General features: G+C 46.3%; 1 protein-coding gene across 1 annotated transcript in view; it reads left to right on the top strand.

Moving 5' to 3' along the window:
- Nucleotides 1–26,599, top strand: part of LOC126283971 (glucose dehydrogenase [FAD, quinone]-like) — a 153,806-nt gene extending 127,207 nt beyond the window's left edge. Inside the window, exons 6-8 of the mRNA XM_049982430.1 lie at nucleotides 8,807–9,117; nucleotides 21,256–21,439; nucleotides 25,582–26,599. Coding sequence (XP_049838387.1) covers nucleotides 8,807–9,117; nucleotides 21,256–21,439; nucleotides 25,582–26,112 — 1,026 coding nt within the window. The 3' untranslated portion in view covers nucleotides 26,113–26,599. The remainder of the gene's footprint in view (nucleotides 1–8,806; nucleotides 9,118–21,255; nucleotides 21,440–25,581) is intronic.
- The last annotated feature ends 665 nt before the right edge of the window (nucleotides 26,600–27,264 follow it).

Below are 27,264 nucleotides of genomic sequence, written 5' to 3'. Positions count from 1 at the left end.
AAAGATGGAACTTTACGTCATCATCGCTTACTGGTTTCTGGTCAGATGTTTGAGTGCAACGAAATCACGGTTCCCTATAAATTACACAATGGAATATTGACCGAATTTTCATAGCCAAAGGACGAGTGGAAAATGGACAAAAATAGTATCAAATTGACCAGCGTGTTGTCTGCTCTACATTAATCAAGATAATTAAGAAAAAATTTATTAGCGATTTCAGGAAAATTGGAATATACTGACGGAAAAAACCGCATAACCAAGGAGGAGTTGTGCGACATAAACGGAAGTTGGCAAGCGTGTTTCTACGTCTGACAGACTGTGTCTACTCAACTTTGCACCAGTCGCTTAAGAGTGTGGCACTAGCAGTGCCACTGTGAGTCACGTTTCCTTTAAGTATACCCTGTAACGCCCGAGAGCGTCGGTTACCTATGAGATTGGACGTGCTGAGTTGATGTCAGTCAAGAATGCCTTTAAGGCTACGCAGACGCCCTTATCAACACCTCACTAGTTTGAACGAGGTCGTGTAACAGGACTACGAGAAGCAGTTGTTCGTTCTCTGGTATTGCACAAAGACTTGGCACGTATGTAGCAGCTGTACATGACCGCTGGCAGCGGTGTTCACGAGAATGTACGGTCGCAAGAGGACCGGGCTCCGGACGGCCATGCAACACTACCGAGAGGGAAGATGGATCTGACGCATCGTACTGCATCTGCAGCAGCAGTTCGAGCAGCAGGTGGCACCACAGTGACACAAAGAACTGTTACAAATCAGTTATTTCGAGGACAGCTCAGTGCGAGACGCCCTCGAGTGTGGAGTCACTGGCCCTAAACCGCCGCCGTTTGCCACTTCAGTGGTGTCACGAACAGAGTACATTGGAGCGCAGGGTGGAGGTATGTTGTGTTTTCTGATGAAAGCTGGTTCCGCCTCGGTCCAGTGACGGCCATGTGTGGTGTAGTAGAAATGCAGTTGAGGAGGTGGTAGTGGTCAGTGTTTAACGTCCCGTCGACAACGAGGTCATTACAGACGGAGCGCAAGCTCGGGTTAGGGAAGGATTGGGAAGGAAATCGGCCGTGCCCTTTAATAGGGACCATCCCGGCATTTGCCTAAAACGATTTAGGGAAATCACGGAAAACCTAAATCAGGATGGCTGGAGACGGGACTGAACCGTCGTCCTCCCGAATGCGATCCAGTTGAGGACTTGGAACCATCATGTCTGCGTGCTAGGCACACACTGGACGTATGGTCTGGTGAGCCGTTTCGTATGACAGCAGCAGTACTCTCATGAATATCCCACGCACCGTGGCTGCAAATTTGTTTGTCACTCTCATGGTTCGACCTGTTGTGCTGCCATTCCTGGACAAAATTTCAGTGTTTTCTTTTTCCAACAGGACAACGGTCATCCGCATATCGCTGTTGTAACCTAACATGCTCTTCAGAATGTCGCCGTGTTGCCTTGGCCTGCTCCATCACCAGCTCTGCCTCAAATCGAGCACGTACGGGGCAACACCTGTCAACAACTCTAGGATCATCCACAAACAGCATTAACCGTCCCTGTATCGACCGACCAAGTGCAAAGGGCACGGAATTCCGTCCCACAAACTGACATCCGGCGCCCGTAGAACACAATGCATGCATGCTTGCATTGAATATTCCAGCGCCTACACCAGTTATTAATATACCAGCATTTCACATCGGCAGTGACTTGCAACGCGCTTACAAATGGAAAGAACTGCCTGTGAACTGCAATGTTCAAAATGTGTGTGTGAGTTCTTAAGGGACCAAACTGCAGAGGTCATCGGTCCCTAGACTTACACACTACTTAAACTAACTTACGCTAACCTATGATAAGAACAACACGCCCACACACGCCCACACACGCCCACACACGCCCACACACGCCCACACACGCCCACACACGCCCACACACGCCCACACACGCCCACACACGCCCACACACGCCCGAGGGAGGACTCGAACCCCCACCGGGACCAGCCGCACAGTCCATGACTGCAGCGCCTCAGACCGCTCGGCTAATGCCGCGCGGCAAATGTTTTGTGAAATGATTTGTCTACAAGTATGAAATGAAAGATATCAGAGAAACATTTGATGCGCCATTGGAAGGTGCTCGAAACCATCCCCAGTGAGATGTCGACTGAGAATGCGCATTTTCTTTCCTAATACTTTAATGATTTTGTACTGTAAAAATGTTTGAGACTGGAGATTTGTCGAAACTTCGGGGATAGATGATGGAAGTGTCGGTAGGGCACAGGACAGCCATCTGTACGGTCTACGTACTACACCAGAGAAATATCCTCTAGAACTCTTTAGAATTGTAAGTTAAGCACTGATATTTATGTTATCAATCAGCGCCTCGTTTGCTGTACATGATTTCGAATATCGTTCAAAAGGGCATTGAATCTTTCTCTAACATGTTTCATTTCTTACTTTTCGGCAAATCATTTCGCAAAACTGCATTATTTTTTTTTTTTTTGTGGCTCTGACCACTATGGGACTTAACATCTGAGGTCATCAGTCCCCTAGAACTTAGAACTACATAAACCTAACCAACCTAAGGATATCACACACATCCATGCTCGAGGCAGGATTCGAACCTGCGACCGTAACGGTCGCGCGGTTCCAGACTGAAGCGCCTAGAACCGCTCGGCCACACCGGCCGGCTGCATTTTTTCAACTTTTCTTGTCTATTACGTTATTTCTTTTGACACTGCATCAACTGCTGTCATTGCACCCAGTTATTAAGAAGAAAACTGAAGTGAAAACGTGAAGTATTAAATATACATTATCAGTCCACAACCATCCACCAAACTGACAAATTTCGAAATGAAGTTTGGTGTGAATATACAGCAAATCCTGCAACTAAGCATAGTGTCAGCCACCAGATTGGCTTCAATCTTTGTACAGTTGCAAGTGACAGCCGAAAGTAGGTGCTGGTGAGCAGAACATATCTTTCCGTTTTTCTGGTCACGCACATATAAATATGACTTGGCGTCCGTTTTGAAGTGTAAACAATGCATATACCATATTCGCGTGGCACCCTTAACTGTGTAGGATTTCACACTCTCCCCTTCCTCTCATCAAAGTTCGAGGCGAATTGGGTTCGGCATAGCATTTCATGTGTATTGACGAGTAAATTCATTTTCAGAATTTTAAGTTTAGCAGATCGAGTTTTAAGTTTGTTGTTTGGTTATGTTCACTTAGTAAAAAGTGTCATACATAGTAAAGCCATTATTTGTAAAAGTTCAATATGATCACTGTCTACTTCCAGGAATTTATTTCTTTTATTAATAAACAGACTAAGTAAAAATTGTATGATTTCATGGTTTCCCGGCGAAATACTGACATTCTGGAGTAGTCGGGTGTTCTGCCGGATGTTCGTGTCAAACTTGCACAATATTTCGACAGTGTGCCTCACTGTCTTCTTCAGGTGCTTCCTGGGACTAGTCCCTGTTTGGAACGCGTCCAGTATTTACAGGGACAAGTCCCAGGAAGCACCTGAGGAAGACAGTGAGGCACACTGTCGAAATATTGTGCAAGTTTGACACGAACATCCGGCAGAACACCCGACTACTCCAGAATGTCAGTAAAAATTGCTTCCCTTTTCAGACATTTTCGGTCTGCTGAAGCACGTTAGCTCCAAGTCTTTGGAGACAGCGAGTTAATATACGCACTCTGATGCTGACAGCGGATCAAAGGCTGCGATTACCCCGTGAGGTCATTGATTTTCTTGTTGTGTCAACGAGGCGAAGTGGACGCCGGAAATTAAAGCGCACTGCGCCATTCGGGAGCGTGACGGAAGTTCATTTAAATTCGCAGAGGAGGTAAAAAGTGAATGGAGTAAATAGGAGGAGGGAGATAACTATTAAGCGTTCTATCTCAAAGTTCTATCGTTATAGGTACTGTCTGAAAGAATCACTGAAATATATTGTTGAAACAGTAATACTCTCAACACAGTGCTACTATTAACAATAATCCATTTCTAGTACAGAGTCGCCCCATCTTTTCTGCTGAATTATTACTGATGTTCGCCATGTGCTAGAGTGTTCGGCGGTCGCGCATCACATCTAACATTGTCTAGTGCGGTTTCTGGAAGTCGGAAGTACGAAGTCCGGCCAACTTTTCTATCGCAGTTCGTCCGTCCGTCCGTGTCTCCTTGGCGGGGTGTGGTGGTATGCAAAGGTCATCAAATACATACTACACTCGCAAGAATATTGGATCGTCAAACCAATCTCCAACCAGGGAATATATCTCCAAGTACTGTCTCGATCTAGTAAACATGCTGTCCATATTCCCTACCATACCATACCATACCATACCAAATCATACCCTTTACATCAGCGAACCGAAGTCACTCTCTCAGAACTGATGAGCAAGAGAGGCTCGTTTACCCACTGCACAAACGCGTTGCTCTTTCCGGTTTCTTGCTCGCATTTCTACAGACATCTCCAGACTCGTGGATTATAAGAATAACCATATTTTTGCCATAATATTATACAATTTTCGCCGTACTTCTCGATATCAACCACACAGCAGTAGCCTCCCGATCGCTAACACGACATAATGCGCAAGATATAGACTGTAAATTATTTCTCCACGAACATCACACTTTAGCGAGGTGCAGCGTGCTGTAAAACAATGGCTAACTAGAAAAATACAAGAAAATGATATTTGCACTCTCGAATACTGAAGTCAGTGATGTAACAGTTTCCAGATGTTCAATATTGTTTACAAACCAACTGGAGTCTTTCCCACGTCTAGAGAACAGGCAAACGTGTGTCCAACACACACCACAATCGATATCCCCTCAACTAAATAAAGGCACCAAATGTGCAGAAGCAATCGACCGAACAATTTACATGGGAGGGAATAATGCTTCACCACAAACGCACCATCTTCTCAAAGTTGCACTTGATCACGAAAGCCGCCCAGCACATACTGAATTCACTATTCAGTCGTCTAGAAGATGGTTAAGTTAACTATGATACATTCCTACACTGCAAGAGTCCTCTGCATTAGGAACGCGAATCAATACCACGACGGACTTTTCATACCCGTATTCATTCCGGAAAACCAGTCGCACATATCTTTATCATTCTACATACAATTAAATCTTACGATCGACTTTTCAACTGAACGGTATTCGAGAATGAGCGAAGTACCGGAAATACACCCTCTTGTTGGCTCTGCCTCTGGAAATAGCTGTACCTCACTTAACAACTAGACATACCCTTCCCTTCGCTATTACAGTACTCGAAGTCAAATCCATAACGTCCCTACAAGAGCACACAAACATTACCTTTACACAAACCGAAGTATCCATGTTAAAACCTATAAGCGCTTTACGAATCGAGGTACGACATTACCTCTGAATTAGGTGGTGTTTTCTGGAAAAACCGTCAGAAAAATTGTAGAAATGTCTGTATTAAGAGCCAACGATGCAACCTCGCGATAAACTCAATGAACTTTGAAAGTCATTTAGCTAAGAAACGTGGTATGGAATCGCTATTTGCAACTCCATCACACCGCACCCAACTACGTATTTTATTAGTTTTTGCAACGCATTCTGTCTCGAAACCACATCGGGTGTTCCGCGATATATCCGATGAGTTATAGGCGGTGGCAGACTAGAAGTAGCAGTAGTAGATAATTTGCTGACTGAGGTCCTAAGAAGAAAAATATACACTAACTTCTCAGATCTCTAGCCTTACGCTAGATGTTAGAAATTACATCCATTCAAACACATACTTGCATAGGCTCACACCCACACTAGTGTCTCTAAACGAATCACCTTCCTCGAATCTGTCTGCTACAGTAAAATTACAACCTCCTTTTAATCACATCCTACACATACTCCCGTCGCACCCGTATCTACAGCCTTCCCCAAGTGCTAGTTCCAATTTAAGTCGGAGAAACACATATCCAACACCTTCTGCAACCCGTGTAGAAAGAGATGGAGTTGAGTTACTGAAACAGGACCGTGTGTTGAGCATTCGGTGGAAATGCGCGCAATATGGTACGTTCCCAAACTAGATACAATTAATACAGATCCCCAACATGCTATCTTCGTTATTCTATACCCACCCCAACATAGAACCATAAAAGCTCACCCTATTTACAAGTCACCTTGGCGTCGATGCGGGCGCAATGACGTATAGCTACGGTGGACCTCCAGCACGAAGACAGACATTTCACAATACTTCCCCAGAATAGCGTAGCATGCAGCCATCCAGGCATTCCTGATGTTTCACCAAGTCCGACACATCAAACTGGAGCTGCCTATGTGGAGACGATCATATTAAATGCACAAACACCGCACAGACCACTTTAAACTTTCATCACCTATACTCTAAGCGAATTGTCGTATGAGACGCACCCTCTGCTCCTGCTTCAAGCACTGTTTTCCAACACGCTCTTGCACACTGCCAAACATTTCGTTTTGCGGAACGACTTCGAGGCCTGTGTCACATTCTAAACTGACACTAAGGCGCTCTGATCCACGGCCTCTCACAGAAAGCTAGACGTCACGTGGTGTAAATCATATTCTTACGACGGATAACATGACACTGAATGATTTTTAAATAAAACACACTTACAACATAAGGAAACTAGAAGAGGTTGGTCGCGTTGCGGAAGGTTTCCACACTACCATCCGAAAGTGACATTTAAACTCTTATGTCACCCTGACGGAGTAGATGATGGCTCGGCGTTCCATTTAGAGTTATTCGTGATTTTGCACTCATGTGCGCTATCGCTGTTTAGCTGCTAGCAACCCTCAGGAGTTGTCACCCATCCACAAAACTTCTTCCCCAACTCGAACAAGCTATGTCACTCAATCATTATGTCATAACCAATACGCGGGTGTGGTGGAAAAGACACCGTCGATGTACTGTAGTATTAAGCAACAGACAAGATAGTGTGAAGAATTTTATACTAAGTTCAGCACCGGCCAATAATGTGACAGCAGGTTTCCCTATTTCAGTGACATAGCTAAACCATGCCCTCTCCACGTTGCAAGTATCACTGAGCAGTACGTCTATTAACTCTTAATTCTCGACCACATAAATGATCGAACTATACGAGACAGCTCTCTACATATTTCTATCACATCGAGCATAGTGTTTAATTTACGATCTATGTCTCAGCGTATGGGAGTCACAGAGCATCCTCCCCATCTTAGGGCAAAAGACCAACCTCACACAGTCATTGACCAACCCACCCTGCAGCACCGTTAGAGAATTAATCTCCAAGCAATCAGAAGAAGAGCGCTACACTCCATGTCTCGTGAAAGAATATAGCTTTCCAAGTCCCATCCTAGCCAATTGCACGAGATGTCTCGAGATGTGACCATAGCGAGGAGCTTATCACTCCTTATCGATGTATAGTAACAGATTTCAAAGTGGCATACTGTAATAGCATACAGTTCAGAAGAACAAGAGAAGACATTTTTATATGCGATGGAGTTCGAGACAAATCGAGTTGGGCACATTTTTACCTAACTGAACGAAGCTATCAGCTCTAAATTATTGTTCCAGAGTCTAGGATCTGTAACTGGAAGGTAGTCCTGAGAGAGAGAACATAAACACACGCAGTACGAAAACTAGAACGTTCTGCACTTAAAAACGGGCTGTAATGTTAGATCGAATACCTTTCCGGCCATCAAACATACATCCCTCTTCACAGTTTCTCTTCGCTGAACTATCTTATGGAATCGTGAAACATTTTCTTTGCGTGATAGGAGCGCAATATAGCTTTGCGGAGACGTATGGTGTTCACTGTTCACATCCGCCCACGGTTCAGAAATTATACGATGCCTACATAAAATGATAGTTACTAGTGGGGGATACATCCTACAAGGAAACACACAAATGCATAGCAGCAGCGTCCGACATGTGAAAATTACAAGTCATTCCGTCACTAACTCTTTAAACAGCGCATCAGTCGGGCAAATGTGTACACAGGGATTGCAGCGCATAACAAGCTCTTATCGCTAAGTTAGTTATGGCCCCGAAGTCTCGATTTTACACCCAAGATGCGACAGGGGCGACCGCATAAATCAAAGCTCCTTTAGAGGAGTGTGTCAAGTTTCTTCACACATGAGATGGAAGTCCTCTGATGACCGACAGGTTTACCGTTAACGATCGCAAGTAGAGGCAGTACCTTAAAATGGTTGAAAATGCTCTGAGCACTATGGGACGTAACTTCTAAGGTCATTAGTCCTCTAGAACTTAGAACTACTTAAACCTAACTAACCTAAGGACCTCACACACATCCATGCCCGAGGCAGGATTCGAATCTGCGACCGTAGCGGTCCCGCGATTCCAGACTGTAGCGCCTAGAACCTCTCGGCCACTACGGCCGAGAGGCAGTGCCTTAAAACACATACCGAACACGTAGCTGTATATGAGTAGAACGCAGGCTATGTCACGTGACTGATGGATCCAGAATGACTGGTGCCTCAATAGACATACAGTATAATCCAGCCTCAATGGGAAGAAATTGACTGCCTCCTTATTCGCTTCGTTTAGATGTACACGTTTTCCCGGACTACTACTGTTCCAGCATACCTGGTCCCATATACAAATTGTTCGGCGCGAACCGAAAGATAACAAAGTACTTCCTCAATTTGACGCAATTCAGCTCTACATTCGGTCAATATATACCTATTCCCTCGACACTTTTCGCAATTCTTTCGATTTGAGGTCAGATCTATACATGTGTTCGTGACATAACATCTCTCTGTGTTCTGCTTCGTGTATGCACGCCTCGTGGCTGCTGGCGCACCCGCAGGTGATCCTGTCGGCGGGCGCGCTCAACACCCCGCAGCTGCTCATGCTGTCCGGCATCGGGCCCGCGGAGCACCTGCGCTCGCTCGGCATCCCCGTGGTGGTGGACGCGCCCGGCGTGGGCGAGAACCTGCAGGAGCACGTGACGTACCTGGGGCTCACCTTCCTCGTCAACGACAGCGTCACCTTCGTGGAGAGCCGCATGCACCAGCCGGCCGTCATCCTGCAGTACCTCTTCAACGGTACCGGACCGCTCACAGTGCCCGGCGGCGTCGAGGCCGTCGGCTACGTCCACACGCCGCTCAACGACGACCCGTGAGTACACCGCCGCCCCGGCTCCGCAAGCCTCTCTTATCTTGACGCGCCCCGTGGCCACCTCTCGGCCAGCCTACTTCTCTGCACACTGAACTGCTCCGCAGTACATATCGGTGCACTTTCCACGAGCAGCGAACCTTAAACCCACCTTGTCTGCACGTTCGTGAGTTCAAGAACGTGGTAGGCAGCCACATTCAGGCTCGTGCTGGGTTGTGTCTCTTGACTTCCAAAAACCTTTCAATGGAATTCGACGCCATCGCCTAGTAATCTAATTATGTGTTTGTTCAAATATTCCAGCATGAGAATAAACGAAGACTTTCTACCAACCAAGACAGCATGCCATTCTCAACTCAGCGGGGCCTAGAAACGACGGAGAGCCTCTGTCCTCACCGCAGCCGCAGTGGTCCACAACCCCACGACGACTACCGCAGTCAACTTCACCTCACCGCCACCCCACATCGAAGCCAGGGTTATTGTGCGGTTCGCCCCTCCCCCAAGGAACGTCTCACACCAGAGAAGTGTAACCCCTCTGTTTGCGTGGTAGAGTAAAGTTGGTATACACGTACGTGGAGAACTTTTATGCGCAGCGACTGCCGACATAGTGTAGCTGAAGCGGAATATGGGGAACCAGCCCGCATTCACCGAGGCAGATGGGAAACCACCTAAAAACCACCCACACAGTGGCCGGCACACCGGACCTCGACAAAAGTCCGCCGGGCGGATTCATGCCGGTGACTCGCTCTGAGCACTATGGGGCCTAAGACCTGAGGTCATCAGTCCCCTAGACTTAGGACTACTTAAACCTAACTAACCTAAGTACATCATACACATCCATGCGCGATGCAGCACTCTAACCTGCAGCAGCAGCGCGGTTCTGGACTTTAGCGCCTAGAACCGCTCGGCCACAACAGCCGGCTCGTGTCGGGGACCAGGCACTTCTTCCTGCCCAAAAAGCCATGTGTTAGACTGCACAGCTAACCAGGTAGGCTCCAGCTGAGTGTGACAGTCAGTGACGCACCGAGAAGGGGGGGTGGAAACGAAATTAAACTACATGGGTTGTGATGGTACATAATGTTACAGTGACTACAAAATCGAGTAAAATTTACTAACACATTGGCGGTATGAGCCCACCGATCAGTATGCCATTCCGTCTCCTCTTTCCTGGTTGCATGCACTGATTCGAGTGGGAAGGATTGCTCAACGCTGTTGTATCCCCACCTCAGGCCAAAACTGTGCAAAACTTATCCTGGATGCTGCCATAGATGGAGCTGACGTCCAAGCTGTCACCACTCATGTTCTGCCAAGGCCAGATCTCTGGATCTTGCTTGACACAGAATACATCAACATTAAGCAGACCATTCATCGAAATGCATGCCACGTGTAGATGAGCATTGTCCTGTTGATAAATGGCACCACTATGCTACTCTGAGAGGAACCGTAAGCCGACGCACGATGTCCGTGACATACAGTTGTGCCGTCACAATTCCCTTGATACCCACTAATCGTAACTTCAGGCCATACCCAATGGCTCCCCACATCATAAAGACATGAGTAACACCGTTGTGGCTCTCCAAAACATTGGAGGATTGGGACCTCTCCACACATCGCCGCCATACCGCTGACGATCATCACGGTGGTAGTCTAGAGCCAGAATTCATCACTGAATATAATACGATGCCATCGATCCCCAGCCCGTGTTTCCCAGTCTTGGCATTACTCCAAGCCTAGCCGTTTGTGTTGTGGTGTTAATGGCACCTTAGGCAGACGACGGTGATTCCCTAGTCTGGGTGCTGCTAGCCTCTGACTAATCGTGTGGAGTGACGCAGAATATTGCTCGGAGTCCATGGCAGGCACACATAGGAAGGGTTATCATGACCTTGGTGCACAACAGAGCGATGGTCCTTCGTGGTGGTCGACCAGTATGTTGATGACAAATATGCCTGTCCTTAAGTTCCTGTGCAGTCCAACAGTCATTGAGCAGTCACATCTGAAGGCCCACAACAGATCTGGTTATTCCGCGTTTCGTCCAGTCTGTCAAATGGAGATACACAATGAGGACCCATTCAACCGAAGACAAGTGCTGATAATGGTGTTTCACAAAAGGACATGCATCAGTGTCATCAGTTAACATCTGACGGCATTCATGCCCGCTTATACCACCTGCTATGCCTGATTACAACACCGGCAACTCTAACGATTCAATTAGCTGCTGATTATGTGTGTACGAAGTTTCACTGGCATCCAGCCGTGTCTTCCAGGTCCTTCTCTTGTTTTGTCTGTAAGTGTATATTCAGACTTTTTGTTAGACCTCACTTTCACTCTTCAGTACAGCACTAAGCAACACGATATTAGGTTGATGTTTCGTGTCACTTCGACCAGAGAAATATTCAAAAATGGTTCAAATGGCTCTGAGCACTATGGGACTCAAATGCTGTTGTCATTAGTCCCCTAGAACTTAGAACTACTTAAACCTAACTAACCTATAGCAGTCGCACGGTTACGGACTGCGCGCCTAGAACCGCTCGGCCACCGCGGCCGGCAGAGAAATATTCACTCGGGCCTTGACGGCGTTGCGTCCACTGCTCCACAGATTTACTCTGCGTGACGTCGGGAGGCAAGAACAACTGACACAGCTCTGTGAAGACGTGAAGTACATTTTTTGTCAAAATGACAATTGTCTAACGACAAGGTCTTTGAAACTGCTTGCAATTATTACCATTTATTGTAATTTGAATTGCATTATAAATAAAAATTTAATACACAACAAAATTAACTTCGAGCAAAATCCAAAATCATCATATTTGCTTGAGAAATGCTTCCACTCGATAGAATTTTTAAAAATTTGTGTGTGTGTGTGTGTGTGTCTAAAGTGTCATCACTGCGTGTAAGGAAGACTTAGTGGTAGAAAAGACTAATATGAAAGACTGTTGTAAAAATGGTCCGAAAGTTGCCATATTTTTCGCTCTTAACCGGCATTGTCAGTGTTGAGTAACAAGCTCGATATTACAGTGAGAGATCGCATTTATAATATTGAACAAGCAAACAGTTAACCATCATCTGCTAATAACTCTAGGGAATACTGACCGGTAACGTCGAAAACCGTCGATATCTCTGACAAGTAACAGTTGCTGTCCTTTTAGGGTCTTCTCCAGTTCGTGCCTTGAAAATGACGGAGGTTTACATGCGGAATTATCGGACTTCCGACGGATTTATCCAGCTGCATTCTCGCGAGTTAAAGGAGCATACGACATGGTGGGAGAAGCTTAACTTCTCAGTGAATGATGTGTTGAACAGCCGCGCGAGGTAGCCGTCCGGCCTGGGGCTTCTTTCATAGACCCCCCTCCGTCGGAGGTTCGAGTCCTCCCTCGGGCGTGGGTGTGGATCTCGTCCTTAGCGTAAATTCGCTTAATTAGTGTGTAAGCCTAGGGACCGATGATTTCAGCAGTTTGCTCCCATAGTCCTTACCACCAGTTTCGATTGTGTGTTGAACATTATCGTCTGCATAATTTTAGGATACAAAATCCTAATGAAAAAGAGTAGCAAGTTCTCATTATTATGTATACAGCTGATACGTCGGCAAACATTTTTTAAACCACGAGTCTTTAAACTATGCAATGCTATCACTTTGGAACAAAGTCCACATCGCAATACCATGGCCACATGTATTTGAGTTTTTCCGAACAATCTGATTGTAAATTTACGATGATAGGTTAATCGTAAAATTTTTTTAAGAAGACTCTTGTAATCGAGACCAGACAAATGAAGAAACCGTTTATTCCGAGTTGAAATACGGGTATCAGTTTTTTCGATCCTTACTTCCTTGCACATACATCTCGCGGAATGATCGCGGCGGAAAAGTCAGAGAAATTAAATCTCAAACGGAGGCTTGTCGGTTGTCTTTCCCGTGAATCATTCGCGAATGCGACGCCAAAGCGCGGAAATCCCAGTGCAACCGTCTGCCTGACACAGCTAGAAGGCTTCTGCAGAATCGACACCTATGTCTGTTGTATGTGAAAAATGTCGTGAAGCTTGTTTCGTAACGGAAGCTGTAGACAACGCTAGGACAGCGGCGAGCTCCAGCGCCAGTCTCCGCGCTGCTCGCGTACCCTTGTTTACCACGGGAAACGCATCAGTCGCCGAGGGAAACTGGACACACACAAGAGCAGGGTCCGGTCCAAAGGCCGTTAACGAGAGCACCGCTACTGGGGCGGTGCAGCAGCGCCTGTCTTACTTCCACCCTGTTCCGTCCGCTGCGCTGCGCGGGGAATACCGCCGCACTCCCCAGCAGCCAGGCAGTAACGTAGCTCCGCCAGCAGACCCTTCCCCTGGCCGTAAGGCGAGTACCGTGAATGTCTCGGTAGTCTTACGAGGAACACCCCTGCTGGCAGGAATCACACAACAGTAACCTTTAGTCAGTGCCTGTACAGAGCAAACGAGACAACCTCTCGAACATGTAGCGTGAAAATGTTTACCCTTCCAAAAACAGACACGCGGGCAGAGTCTCAACCCGGACATCCTGATTCAGAATTGCTGTCGCTTCTCTGCATCACTTAAACTCAGTGATGGCGTGTTTCCCCCTCACTCAGATCACCAATTCCCGTGGCCACGACTGATTTTATGTACCGACTGCAACGTTTCGTGACGGACGAGACATTAAAATCCATCCGCTTCGTTACTTGCCTCGTCGTAACAGGACCACTATCATATCATGACATGTTCATAGCAAACATCCACATTTTCACATTACTTTTTTTCTCGTGGTCTTAAGCATTTGCTACGAAATCTATTGATTCCAAACTCGCGTTTCGATCGGACCTCGCTGTACTCTTAACATTTCAAAGAACTCATTGCTCGCGGCAATTTCAACTATATTTAAGATTGTATGTTCTTACTTAACAATGTTTCTAATCTCTTTATATTACAATGTCATCTGCTCACAACTAACAACTGTTCTCAAAGGCAACTACCTGAATCCTAAAAAAATTTTGGGAACACACAATAAAAATGGCAAGGTATTCGTGATAAAACTTTAAGCGGAGAACTGGTTTCAACAACAACAGTAAAAGCATACGGCCCGACAAATGGTCAGAGCTAAGATCTTTATCAAATGCATTAGTACCAGGTCGTTGTAATTGAAGTGCAGCTGCTCACGGTGGTAGGGTGTGGGCTGTAATTATTGTACGACAGCGAAGCTTGACAGATATGCTAATGCGTTACTGCAGAATCCATTAACGCTGGAAAATATTTCCAATTTTGCAGTTCTGGCCACTAGGTGCAAATCTGGCGCTGTACAGCGTATCGTCAACGTCGTCCGTTGCTCATGTTGAACGAATTGTGTAAGCGGCGGTTCATAATAAAATCAACATTGCCCCTTCCTCACTTGTTTGACCTCTTATGCTCACGCCTCGTTCCTAGTCCATTACATATGGAGAAATTTCTATACTCTTCCTTGCATTCACACCGCCAGGTTTGCGCCTGGTGGCCACAATTGGAATTAATTTTTTTTCTGTGCAAATAGGTTCAGTATTGATCCATTAGACTATCTACCAAGTTTCGCTGCCGTAAGGTAATTACATTCCACACTGGAACTATGTGAGTAGCTGCTCTTTAATTGCAGGTAGCCAGTACATTAAAAGCTGCACTTATGACTGTTGTAACAGGAAAGGCCGCATCAACACGATCCATGCCGGTTTTTCACTGCTTCTAACCTAAAAAAAAAAAAAAACCGCAACCTAGCTCTTAGACAGGTCTTAGTAGACATGAACTACGAACATGCCTTCATTCACATGGTCTGATGCATATTTCTTTTAGCACCTTCTTTTATGCTTTCCGTAGTTCCTTGGTTGTTTCTATAATGTTATTTATATGCTCTTGGAGACGGGATCAGCCTATGCAACTCAATAAGACGCTGTTTATTTTTATGCCATACGCGTTTCGATTTTTTTATTTGCAAAGGACCCTCACTCATTGGTCTGAAACATGTTTTATGTATATAATAAACATGTTTTCAACTACACTACAGTATTACATTTTTTGTGAGGTTAGGTTAAACTGTTGTTCGGCTATGTTTACCTTCTTTCTTTAGGGAGGGGGTGGGATGGTGGAGGGGCTCTTGTTTTCACCAGTCTCGCCATAGAATTGTAGGAGAACATTTCACCGAAAACGTGTGTTGGAAGTTTGTGTGAACTTTGAAACTGTTTGTAGTATAGTCAACTGTCGCTGTCTTTTTCGGCCATCTTTCGTTTGCGTTGCGTTGTGTGTATGTATTTCCATGACCACTGGTTTGTTTTGTAGGCGCGTGTGCCATTGTGTGTGGTGCGAAATGCTCTGTGGAAGGACGGGATATGAGTGGAAGGAATAAAATGGGACTGAAATGGGGCGAGCATGTGCAGTCGGTTGTAGGGAAAGCGAATGGTAGACTTTGGTTGACAGAGAATTTTAGGTAAGTGTGGCTCATGTACAGGCGAAAAGAAGACCTCTTACTGAACACTTGCACGACAAGAAATTCAGAGGCGTGCTGCGAGAATCTTTACCGGCAGGTTCGATCAACCCGCAAGTATTACGGAGATGGGGATCCCTGGATGGAGAGCGTCTTTCTTTACGCGGAACGTTATTGGCAGCATTAAGAGAACCGAAATTTGCGGCTGCTTGCGCAACGTTTCTGCAGCTGCCGACGTACATTACCGTAAGAACAGCGAAAACGAGATAAATCGGGGATCTTACGGAAGCATACAGACAGTCGTTTTACCGTCACTCCTTTTGCAAACAGAAGGACCACCAAAGTGGTTTATAACATATTGATGTAGATGTAGATATTCGTTTTACTGTTCTCTGGAGACATAGGTTTCACATATACGACAAGCTTTACTTAAGTTGTGGTTCCACACAAATGACATGATTGTGGCTGAAATACTACGATGCTTCCGAAGAGCCAATACTGATACAGCGCGCTGTGGATGTTACGGAGATACATGATTATTTGTTTCTTTAAAAATAACAATAGTTCTTTTAAAACATAAAACATAAATAAAAGAAGCAACAGGCTGTATCAAAGAAGTCTTACCCCTGGTTTTGAATGGTTAAGAATTGACTACCGTTCATTGCTCTCAGATACCTGTACAATTGATGAGAGTCTGTGAGTAATCCCCACCAGTACTCAGTAAACGGCGACAGAAGGTACGTCTCGCTAACACTGTAGAGATGCCAGTAAGCAGTGTCCGACAATGTATACGAAGTTTATGACATCGGTTCGATGGTTGGCATGTCTTCTGCCGAACGCCCAAAAACACTGTGTGGCTCACACAGATCAGCTTCAGTGGGGTACGGAAATTGAAGAATCGTTCTCCGCTGTCACATTCAAATTTTACCAACAAAAAAAAAAACCTTCATACAGGATTGGGGTTGTTGCTGTTGGTCTACATGACGCGTTCATAAGAACTGGTGTACTGCTCGTATCCACGTTACACGGCGAAGGAGAAGTGGTGGTAGAGGATACTAATCGTCACGAACCAAAGACGAGTGTTGCACCTTGATCGGTTTCAAATCCGACAGAAACTACTGGTCTCTGTGCAGGTCCATCTCAAACTGTTTCCGAGAGACACTGCGAAGCGAATTTCATACATTTTGAGTGAGGTACTTCGTCAAACGTAATCAGTCACTCACTATACCATACAAAGCTGTACGTCTCCAACGGGCCGGACAATACAGAAAAAGCATAGGAGGTGACTGGAAGCATGTAGAGTGTTCAGAAGAGTCGTGATTTTGCTTCTGTCCAAATGATGCAAGACGTCGAAAGCACTAACATGTTCTTCTGTGATATTATGGGAGTGTTTTCGTACCACGATTTGGGCGTACTCATTCATGTTATCGAGATCATGAAACAGAATGTTACTTTCAGCATTCGTGGGGGCTAAGTGTTTCCTTTTCTTTTACACATTCATGATGAGTGTCTTGTGAAGACTGGGCTGGACGAAAACGTTCCCGGTTTGAAAAAAACCTTCAGGAATCCCATCGCATCTCAACTGGCACACTAAATCACTGTCTCTTAATTCAACATAAAAGGTATGGGACAAACTTCCTGGCCGATTAAAACTGTGTGCCGGAACTCGGGAGTTAGAGTCTCGGTCCGACACACAGTTTTAATCTGCCAGGAAGTTTCATATCAGCGCACACTCCGCTGCACAGTGAAAATCTCATTCTTGAGGTATGGGACAGTTCGAAACAACGAGTTAAACGTGGTTTTCAACATTTAGGAGCTGTGTGGCATCCCAACACTCATCAGCAGCTCCCGCTGGAATTTTTTTTGTTGATGTTGTGCTTTTAGGGCGCACAACTACAATGGTCATTAGCGCCCTGACTAAGTTAGGAATGCACCGCGAGGCACAAGGTTAGAACAGCAACTAAAAGGGTCAACACTATAAAAGACGTATTAACAGGCATAGGTTTAAAAAACTACAGCATAATCAAACGTCCTTAGACAGGTGTGTCAAGTTAATAAAACGAAGAACGCGAGCAGCAGCTCCTGGGTCATCCGCTAAAATGGCATCCAGAGTACATGGCAGGCCAAGATGAAGACGCAGTGTAGTAAAATCCGGACAGGACGTTAAAATGTGGCGGACCGTCAGCTGCCCACATGGACAGAACGGCGCCGGCGCAGCCGTCAGCAGATGGCGATGGCTGAACCGGCAGTGTCCAATTCGTAGCCGGGCCAAAGCGACCTCCTCCCGCCGAGAAGGACGTGAGGAGGACGTCCAAGCTGCGGGAAGAGGTTTCAAGGCCCGAAGCTTGCTGTCCCTAAGTGCAACCCAATCGGCATGCCACAGCGATAAAATGCGCCGACAAATGATCCTGCTACAGTTTGATGAAGGGACACAACAAGAAGCCGTCCGAGGCTGGAGGACCGCAGCCTTGGCCGCGGCATCTGCAGCTTCGTTCCCAGGGATACCGACATGGCCAGGAACCCACACAAAGCTAACCGGAGAACCGTCGTCCACTAGCTGCTGAAGAGAGCGTTGGTTCCGGTGCACGAAAGGGTGAAACGGATACGGATCACTGAGGCTCTGGGTGGCGCTCAGAGAATCGGAGCAGATGACATAAGCAGAATGCCGGTGGCGGCAGATGTAAAGAACGGCCTGGTAGAGGGCAAAGAGCTCAGCTGTGAAGACCGAACAATGGCCATGTAGCCGGTATTTGAAACTTTGTGCCCCGACAATAAAAGAACACCCGACCCTATCATTGGTCTTAGAGCAATCTGTATAAATGAAGGTCATATTAAAGAACTTCGAACGAAGTTTGACAAAACGGGAGTGGTATACCGAACCGGGGGTAACCTCCTTTGGGAGCGAGCTGAGGTCAAGGTGAACGCGAACCTGAGGCTGGAGCCAAGGTGGCGAGTGGCTCTCGCCCACTCTAAAGGTTGCAGGGAGTGAAAAATCAAGGTGTTGAAGGAGGTGATGAAAGCGAACTCCAGGGGGCAACAGGGCAGAGACATACAACCCGTACTGACGGTCGAGAGAGTCGTCAAGAAAGGAACGATACGACGGGTGGTCGGGCATTGACAGTAGCCGACAGGCGTAACGACAAAGCAGTCCCGCTGGATAAGCCATACCTGAAGAATCTAATGGCTTTTCTTCATCGCGAAAGTAAGGTTATTATCGGGAGCAGAGACGGAGTTACACGGTATCCGTGTCCTGCGGATGATTAATTTGTTGTGCTTATTAACTGTGTTGCGAAATCTTAAGCGGAAAAAAAGAAAGAAAACATTGAGTCACGAGTAGAGATTTGCACTGGTAGGCTAATGACAGTGCGACTGAACGCGGAAATTGGAAAATCCGGTTCCGAGTTCCAGCCAGGCACACATTTTGATTGGACACGATATATTTTATAGAACTAGCTCAGGGCCCGCTACTTCGCTCGCGTAGAGCGTATGGCCTGTACAGACCTTTTTATTTTCTTTAATGGTGTTCATAAATTGCAACATCTTTTAAGCTATTATGAATCCTGCGTTTCGATTTCTTGTTGAGATATTTCCTTAGAAAGTTTCATCCGCTAGCACGTTTATTTCTTACCAAGAAATGGAAAACCGATTCTCATGCTGTTAGTTACCTCTGATGTTTTAATGTAAGGACATGTTTTCTTAAATATTTTTATCCCGTACTTCACTCCCTTAGGGGTTGAATTCCCAAAAACACTGAAACAAGTTTTTTTTATTTGCAACAGAGAAATGAAATACCAATTTTCATAGACGTAGTTTTAAAATGCTTTAGTCGAACAAATTGCCGATATATAATAATCCCCTAGCGGTTGAATGTCTGAAAGTGCTGATACATGTCTTTCTATCTGAAAAAAAAAAAATTGTAGTTCTAGCTTCAAAATTCCCTTAACATCGACATATTGTCAAATAGCTATTTAGCTCCTATTTCACCCCCACCCCCTTATGAGTGAAATATAGAACAATCCCTTCTTAAATGAAGCCTACGGTGTAAGATCAACACCCTCCACAAATTTAAAAGTCTCTATCGTTAGCGGCTTGCTCTTGGCGACAACGAGTCAGTCAGTCAGTCAGTCAGTCAGCCAGTGCATTGCCCTTTATAGAGAGTACTAAAAGCTTGTGAGTAATCATATTTTCAGATACCAGCTGCCTGACAATAAAAAACTGAAGCGCCCGTAAAGCATAGTAAAACGCCCATGTAACTTTGTACACGTACACAGCATCGGTGGATACGTAAGCGATTAGAGCTGCAATTCCCTCTGACAGGTGGAGCCGCCAGGAGAGGGCATCCATCTTTCCCATGTTTAGTGTGGCTCCCAGGACAGATAGGTGGTACAAGGGACGTAAACAGTGTCAGAAGTTGAGAACTGCTGTGAAGGACACGAAGGTGCCGCGTACTCTTGTTGGACAGCGCTATCGACAGCTGAGACAGTTTGAAAGGGGTCTTTACGACTGTGGACCTCCTCCACGTAGCCGAATCTTGCAATATCCATATTTGTACGGCTTTTCGAAGTGACAGTGGTCCGATGTTGGGCTGCGTTGGAACGTGAAGACGGGTCCACTCGTCGCCATAGCTCTCACCACAAGAGAGGCTGACCGGGGCACCGCGGCGCCTGCACATCGGCGGAGCAGCAGCGGGCTCCGTGCAGCGTTCCGTCTCAGCCCGCACCACTGCTACGGAACTAGCGCCCCGCCGGCACCGCCAGCTACACGGCTCTGTTCGGAGTGTCTACCTGCGTGGCCTGCCGACGAATGGCGCCACACTGAGGCCAGCGACGAACCGCCGTTCTGCCGGTGCCTCGGATGACCACCGTGATCGTGTAACCACAGCGACCTGGGCACAGGCGGAGGTTAATGCTGTGGGGAGACACCTGGTATGGCTTCAGGTCACGACTGGCCGTGACTGGGGCAGCTTTGAAAGCAGACAGCAGGTCACAGTATCGTCGAGCCATTAGACAACAGGACAATGGAAAAATGGAAATGATCGTATGGCATTGTTGGCCGAGAGTCCCCATTCGGAGATGTTCGGCCGCCGTATTGTAAATCCTTTGTAGGTGACGCCATGCCGGCGACTTGCGAGTCGATGATGATCAAAATGACGGAGGACGATACACAACACCCAGTCCCTGCCGGGAATCGAACCCGGGCCCCGTGCGTGTTAGGCGATTACGCTTCCGCTACGCCACGGAGGCGGACAACAGGACAATGTTTGACGACAAATAATACGTGTCTCTGTGAAATGTGTTGAGCGGCCGAGAACCAGTTACAACACATGTGAGAGAGCGTGCCTCGGGAGATTGTACAACGGCTTTACGATACCCCCTCTCCGACCCAGTCAGCGCATCGAGGCCAGAGATGATGCGACAACGTACTCAGGAGTGCGCTCACACTGCCAAGTTGTTCGTAAATTTGACTCTTCCTTTGTAATCACTGAATTAACATAACGTGCGCTTTCGAACTGTGAAATTTAATTTCGTTTCCTCCTCTCCTTCTCGGCGTTTCACCTTTTCTTTTTCAGGCGGTGTAGTAATATTTGACCATTTTCAAAACTACGGAAGGCAAAGAATAATTAATTTTGATTGGTCGAGATGAAAGCTGTTGTGAAGTGTGTGTAGTGAGAGGTGGCGGCAGCGAGCACTTGCCGGCAGGTACGGCCGGCCGGACGTGGAGCTCTTGTACGCCTCGGGGTCGCTCAACTCGGACGGCGGCGGCGCCCTGCGGAAGGGCTTCGGCATCAGCGACGAGTTCTACGAGCGCATGTACCGCTCCGTCGACAACAGGGACGCCTGGACCATCTGGCCGCTGCTCATGCACCCGCGCAGCAGAGGACGGGTACGTACAAGCCGCGGGGTGGGGGGTGGCGGGTGACGGGGCCACACACCTCCTGTCTTCTATAACCGACAAATACACACTATTTTCGCCTCTCCTTTATACTTGTATCGTGCCCAGCACTGAAAAAAATTTTTATTCCTTGTTGATTCAGTACATTACCCCTCCCGTCGCCTCAGTAAGGTGGTTCTTCTCTGCAATTGTTTTTAGTACATTTCTCGTTCATTTTCTCTGAACATGGTTCGCACATCCACCCATCTTATGTTTGAAATATATTCTGACCACTAAGGAGGAACAGGAGATTTCAGTATTCCTCGGTGACTTGGAATCCTGCAAGTGTTATCAGCACCGAAACATGGAGATGGGGTGGGAAGTACAGAGAAAGAAAGTAACAAAGATAGACGGAACGCCAAAAGGCAGTTGGGAGAACTGTGATGCGTTTGTCTGTAGACGCAGCGTGAGCAGTCGCGAAATTCTGTAAGCTCAGTTCCTCTCCGACTCAAGAAATTTCATGTCTATCGCGAGTACGTCTCGTGATGACAACGGATTTGGAGTGCTCAGGGCTCAACAGCGCGGTCATCAGCGCCCTTGCTGGGTGACATGTCTTGCGAGGGTGTTTGTACTATGTTTGTCCCCAGTTGCTTACCAGGTGTATGAAACCGGAATTTGGTTGCAATAATTACAAGACTATTGTTTGAAACTGATAAACAATATTTTATTCAAAATAATCTCAATTGCTATTTGTACATTTCTCTCACCTCTCCGTTAAGCTATGAATGGCACACCAAAAACACAGTTGTTCTTTCGAAGCGAACCAGTCAGGGAGCCATTTTCGTACATTTTCATACGAATTTAAGCTTTGTTCAACGAGAGCCTGTCCCAGTGACGCAAATAGATGATGCTCGGACTGAGCCAACTCTGGAGAATAATTCGCGTGCCCTAGTAACTGAACGCCTCGATCGTTTCCCCTGACCCATTTTGCTGTGTGTGATGGGGCGTTATCAAGGAGCAATATGACTGTGTGGATGGTTTGCCTGGATTCATCCATGATTTACGACGCTTACGATTCTCAAAACATAACCATTTCTCATCTTTCGCTATTCGATGGAAAAATGACTTTCCTTTGTATCTGGCGAACAGCATTTCGCAAGTGGTCTTTCGATTTGCTTGCTCTCTTTTATTCAGTTCACGCAGAACCGATTTTCTCACTTTCTGCACCTTTTACATAGCTATCAACCGAAGAGAAACGGCTTTCTGCGTCACGTTCAATTGCTCCGCGAGTTCCTGTTGAGTTTGAGTATCATCTTCATCCAATAACGCCTGCAATTCGTTCTCTTTGAACTTTTTCGGTGGTTTTCCGCGCTCGTCGTTTCTCACGCCAAAATGATCAGTTTGTGAATTTTTTGAACCACTCCAAACACTGTTTTACCAACAGCATGTTCACAGAAAACTTCGACAACCATTCGATACGATTCTGCAGCAGTTTTCTTCAAATGATTACAGAAAACCAAAGCTGCTCGCAGATCTACGTTCGTAGGCAGAAAACTCGACACGTTTCCGGGTTTAAAACAGATACCGATGTACGGAACGTGGGTTACTGTGTGTGCCAGCAGTTACAGGAAGCAGGTGGCGCTGCACAAGCGCTCTCACGGGTCCTACACTGACGGCTAGCACGATCTATAGGCAAATTCCAGTTTCATACTTCTACACCTTGTATAATATATTAAAAGCCCTACAGCAATTGTGAAAATCACCTTTATGATACACTGAACCATGGCATTTAAGGTGGACGAATAACAATTCTGAACTGCTCGGTCGACCTATACATCCCAAAGTCGTAGAGCACCTTTACTCATTACTTTAGGGGTGAGGCCAAACATTTCAGAGAATTTTGAAAGTCTTGTTACGCTGGAGTCGGCGTCGGTGAGGATGTTGGACACGTCGCTAGTCAAACAGAGTTGCCGTTATGCCAGCATGTTGTTGTGTCCTTCAGCCCTGAGACTGGTTTGATGCAGCTCTCCATGGTACTCTATCCTGTGCAAGCCTCTTCATCTCCCAGTACCTACCGCAACCTACATCCTTCTGAATCTGCTTAGTGTATTCATCTCTTGGTCTCCCTCTACGATTTTTACCCTCCACGCTGCCCTCGAATGCTACATTTGTAATCCCTTGATGTCTCAGAACATGTCCTACTAACCGATCCCTTCTTCTAGTCAAGTTGTGCCACAAACTCCTCTTCTCCCCAATTCTGTTCAATACCTCCTCTTAGTTATGTGATCTACCCATCTAATCTTCAGCATTCTTCTGTAGCACCATATTTCGAAAGCTCCTATTCTCTTGTCCAAACTATTTATCGTCCATGTTTCAGTTCCATACATGGCTACACTCCGTACAAATACTTTCAGAAATGACTTCCTGACACTTACGTCTATACTCGATGTTAACAAATGTCTCTTCTTCAGAAACGCTTTCCTCGCCATTGCTAGTACACATTTTATATCCTCTCTACTTTGACCATCATTAGTTATTTTGCTCCCCAAATAGCAAAACTCCTTTACTACTTTAAGTGTCTCATTTCCTAATCTAATTCCCTCAGCATCACCCGACTTAATTCGACTACATTCCATTATTCTCGTTTTGCTTTTGTTGATGTTCATCTTATATCGTCCTTTCAAGACTGTTCATTGCATTCAACTGCTCTTCCAAGTGCTTTGCGGTCTCTGGCAGAATTACAATGTCATCGGCGAAACTCAAAATTTTTATTTATTCTCCATGGATTTTAATACCTACTCCGAATTTTTCTTTTGTTTCTTTCACTTCTTGCTAAATATACAGATTGATTAGCATCGCCGGCCGCGGTGGTCGAGCGGTTCTAGTCGCTCAGTCCGGAACCGCGCGACTGTTACGGTCGAATGCTGCCTCGGGCTTGGATGTATGTAATGTCCCTAGGTTAGTTAGGTTTAAGTAGTTCTAAGTTCTAGGGGACTGATGACGACAGATGTTAAGTCCCATAGTGCTCAGAGCCATTTTTTTTTAATAGCGTCGGGGAGAGGCTACAACGCTGTCTCACTCCATTCCCAACCACTGCTTCCCTTTGATGTCCCTCGACTCTAATAACTGCCATCTGCTTTCTGTACAAATTGTAAATAACCTTTCGCTCCCTGTATTTTACCCCTGCGATTTTCAGAATTTGAAAGAGTATTCCAGTCAACATTGTCAAAAGCTTTCTCTAAGTCTATAAATGCTAGAAACGTAGGTTTGCCTTTCGTTAATCTTTCTTCTAAGGTAAGTCGTATTGCCTGACGTGTTCCAACATTTCTACGGAATGCAAACTGATCTTCCCCGAGGTCGGCTTCTATCAGTTTTTGCATTCGTCTGTAAATAATTGGCGTTAGTATTTTTCATCGGTGACTTATTAAACTGATTGTTCAGTAATTTTCACATCCGTCAGCACCTGCTTTCTTTGGGATTGGAATTATTTTATGCTTCTTGAAGTCGGAGGATATTACGCCTGTCTCATACATCTTGCTCACCAGATGGTAGAGTTTTGTCAGGACTGGCTCTCCCAAGGGTGTCAGTAGTTCTAATGGAATGTTGTCTACTCCGGGGGCCTTGTTTCGACTCGACTACACCTGGTATAATGTATTAAAACCCTTACCGCAATTGTGAAAAATCACCTTTATGATACAGTAAGCCATGGCATTTAAGGCTGACGAGTAACAATTCTCAACTGCTCGGCCAACCTACCTATGCACCCCGAAGTCGTAGAGCACCTTTACTCATTACTTTAGGTGTGAGGACACACTTCACAGAACTCTGGAACTCTTGTTACGCTGGAGGCGGCGTCTGTAGGGATGGTGGGACAGGTCGCTAGTCAAACAGAGCTGACGTTATGTCAACATATAAGACAATATAAATCTCGTGGAATAGCTAGTGGAGTAGAAGTAAAGAATTGGGGTGAATATAGTGCAGTAGCGACAACCTTCTTACGCACACAGTGCTGCCGTATCTTACAGGAACTGGACGGAGGCTTGTGGAGCACGGTTATTACGAGATGGAAAGTTTTGCGGCGGCATCCGTAAAATTATGTCAGTATCGCGGACCCGGCCAGAGGACGGTGTTGTGACGTAGGCGCGTGCCGGCAGGTGCGGCTGCGCACGCCGAATCCGCTGCACTGGCCGCTGTTCGAGGCGAACTTCTTCTCGGAGGAGCGGGACCTGCTCGTGCTGGTGGCGGGGATCAGGGAGGCGCTGCGCGTCGCCGGCCGGCCGCCGCTGCGGAGGTTCGCGTCGCGGCTGCACGCGACGCCGGTGCCCGGCTGCGAGCACCTCGGGGGCGGCGGGGGCGGCGGGGGCGAGCACCCGGACGAGTACTGGGTGTGCGCGGCGCGCCGGCTCTCGGGCACACTGCACCACCAGTCGGGCACCTGCAAGATGGGCCCCGCCAGCGACGCCGCCGCCGTCGTCGACGCGCGCCTGCGCGTGCGAGGCGTCGCGGCGCTGCGCGTCGCCGACGCCTCCGTCATGCCGACGGTGCCCACGGCGCACACCAACGCGCCCACCTACATGATCGGCGAGAAGGCCGCCGACATGATCAAGCAGGACTGGGGCGCCATCCCGGCCCCGGAGGGCGCGTCTGCCCAGCCGGTGGCAGCGGCGCGCCCTCAGCAGCCCTAGGCGACCTGCCTCCCGTCACCACTCCACCTCTATCATTCTTGGCACTTGAGAAATATAGCACGAGGTAGCCGTGAAGAGAGATCGAAACTGTGTTAAAGGCCGACACTCAAACTTATACCGATGACACGCGACGCAGAATTCGATATTTTTATGGAAGGAATCAATGTCGCAAATTAATACTTAGATTCATTATCAAATGTAAGCGCCTGCCAAGCAAAGTGTAAATATATACACGATCTGTTTCGGCCCCTAGGTGTTCAGTTCCAAATGTAGAAACATACAGGTACCTAAAATACTGACAGATCTTCATTGGTCGGAAGGATACGACTCCAATTTGGGAAGTTTAACACGACTCACTTACATCCCCCAACATGAAGGCTATTTACATTTGTGCATCTTCAGGCCAAACACAAAAAAATAATCTCCCTTAAGATAATCAAAAGAGACTTGTATACTTTTTATTAATAAAGGAAATGAATTTCCTCTATCCAGTCCGTGATCATTGTGAATATTTTGTAGTTGTGCATCAGTCTAGATCACGATTACAAATTTTTTAATTAGCACTTTTCGGTTACTGCCATCATCAGAGATCTGCAATTAAGATGAAAGGAAAATGAAGGGACACAGACGTTTCTGATAAACACAAGCTAACAAAAGATAATAAATTAAAAGATCAAAAATGTCTGAAGTACACTCATCAAAGATTTAGAACTTAAAACATAAGGTTCTGCGTCAGTACTGAAAATTGTACCTAATCGGGGCGACAGCTAGTAACTTGCTTCAAAAAAGTTTGCACAGAGGTACGTTTTAGTCGATGGCGCTAGTCTTGCTGACGTGCCTTTCAAATCTTGTCTCATTATTTATACATATTTTTGTCTCTTCATACATACAAAAATGCAGATCATCTTTAAAATATAAACATTCGAAGTGAAACTATAAAACAACTATAACACCACACTCGTCAAATTACCTATTAGATGCCACTAATTAGCCAATGTGGAGTTTTCCAAACTAACAGCAAGTATTCGTTAAATTTCCTACCTAGCAGCATCTATGTAACATTAGCATGAACTTTACTGTTAAATATAATTGTTACATAAATATGATGTAGCGATTACGGAAGTGGTACTTGCTGTTCCAATTACGCGCGCC

Source organism: Schistocerca gregaria, chromosome 8 (genome assembly GCF_023897955.1).
Source record: "Schistocerca gregaria isolate iqSchGreg1 chromosome 8, iqSchGreg1.2, whole genome shotgun sequence".
Lineage (NCBI taxonomy): Eukaryota > Metazoa > Arthropoda > Insecta > Orthoptera > Acrididae > Schistocerca > Schistocerca gregaria.
This window is presented reverse-complemented; position numbering and strand designations above follow the sequence as displayed.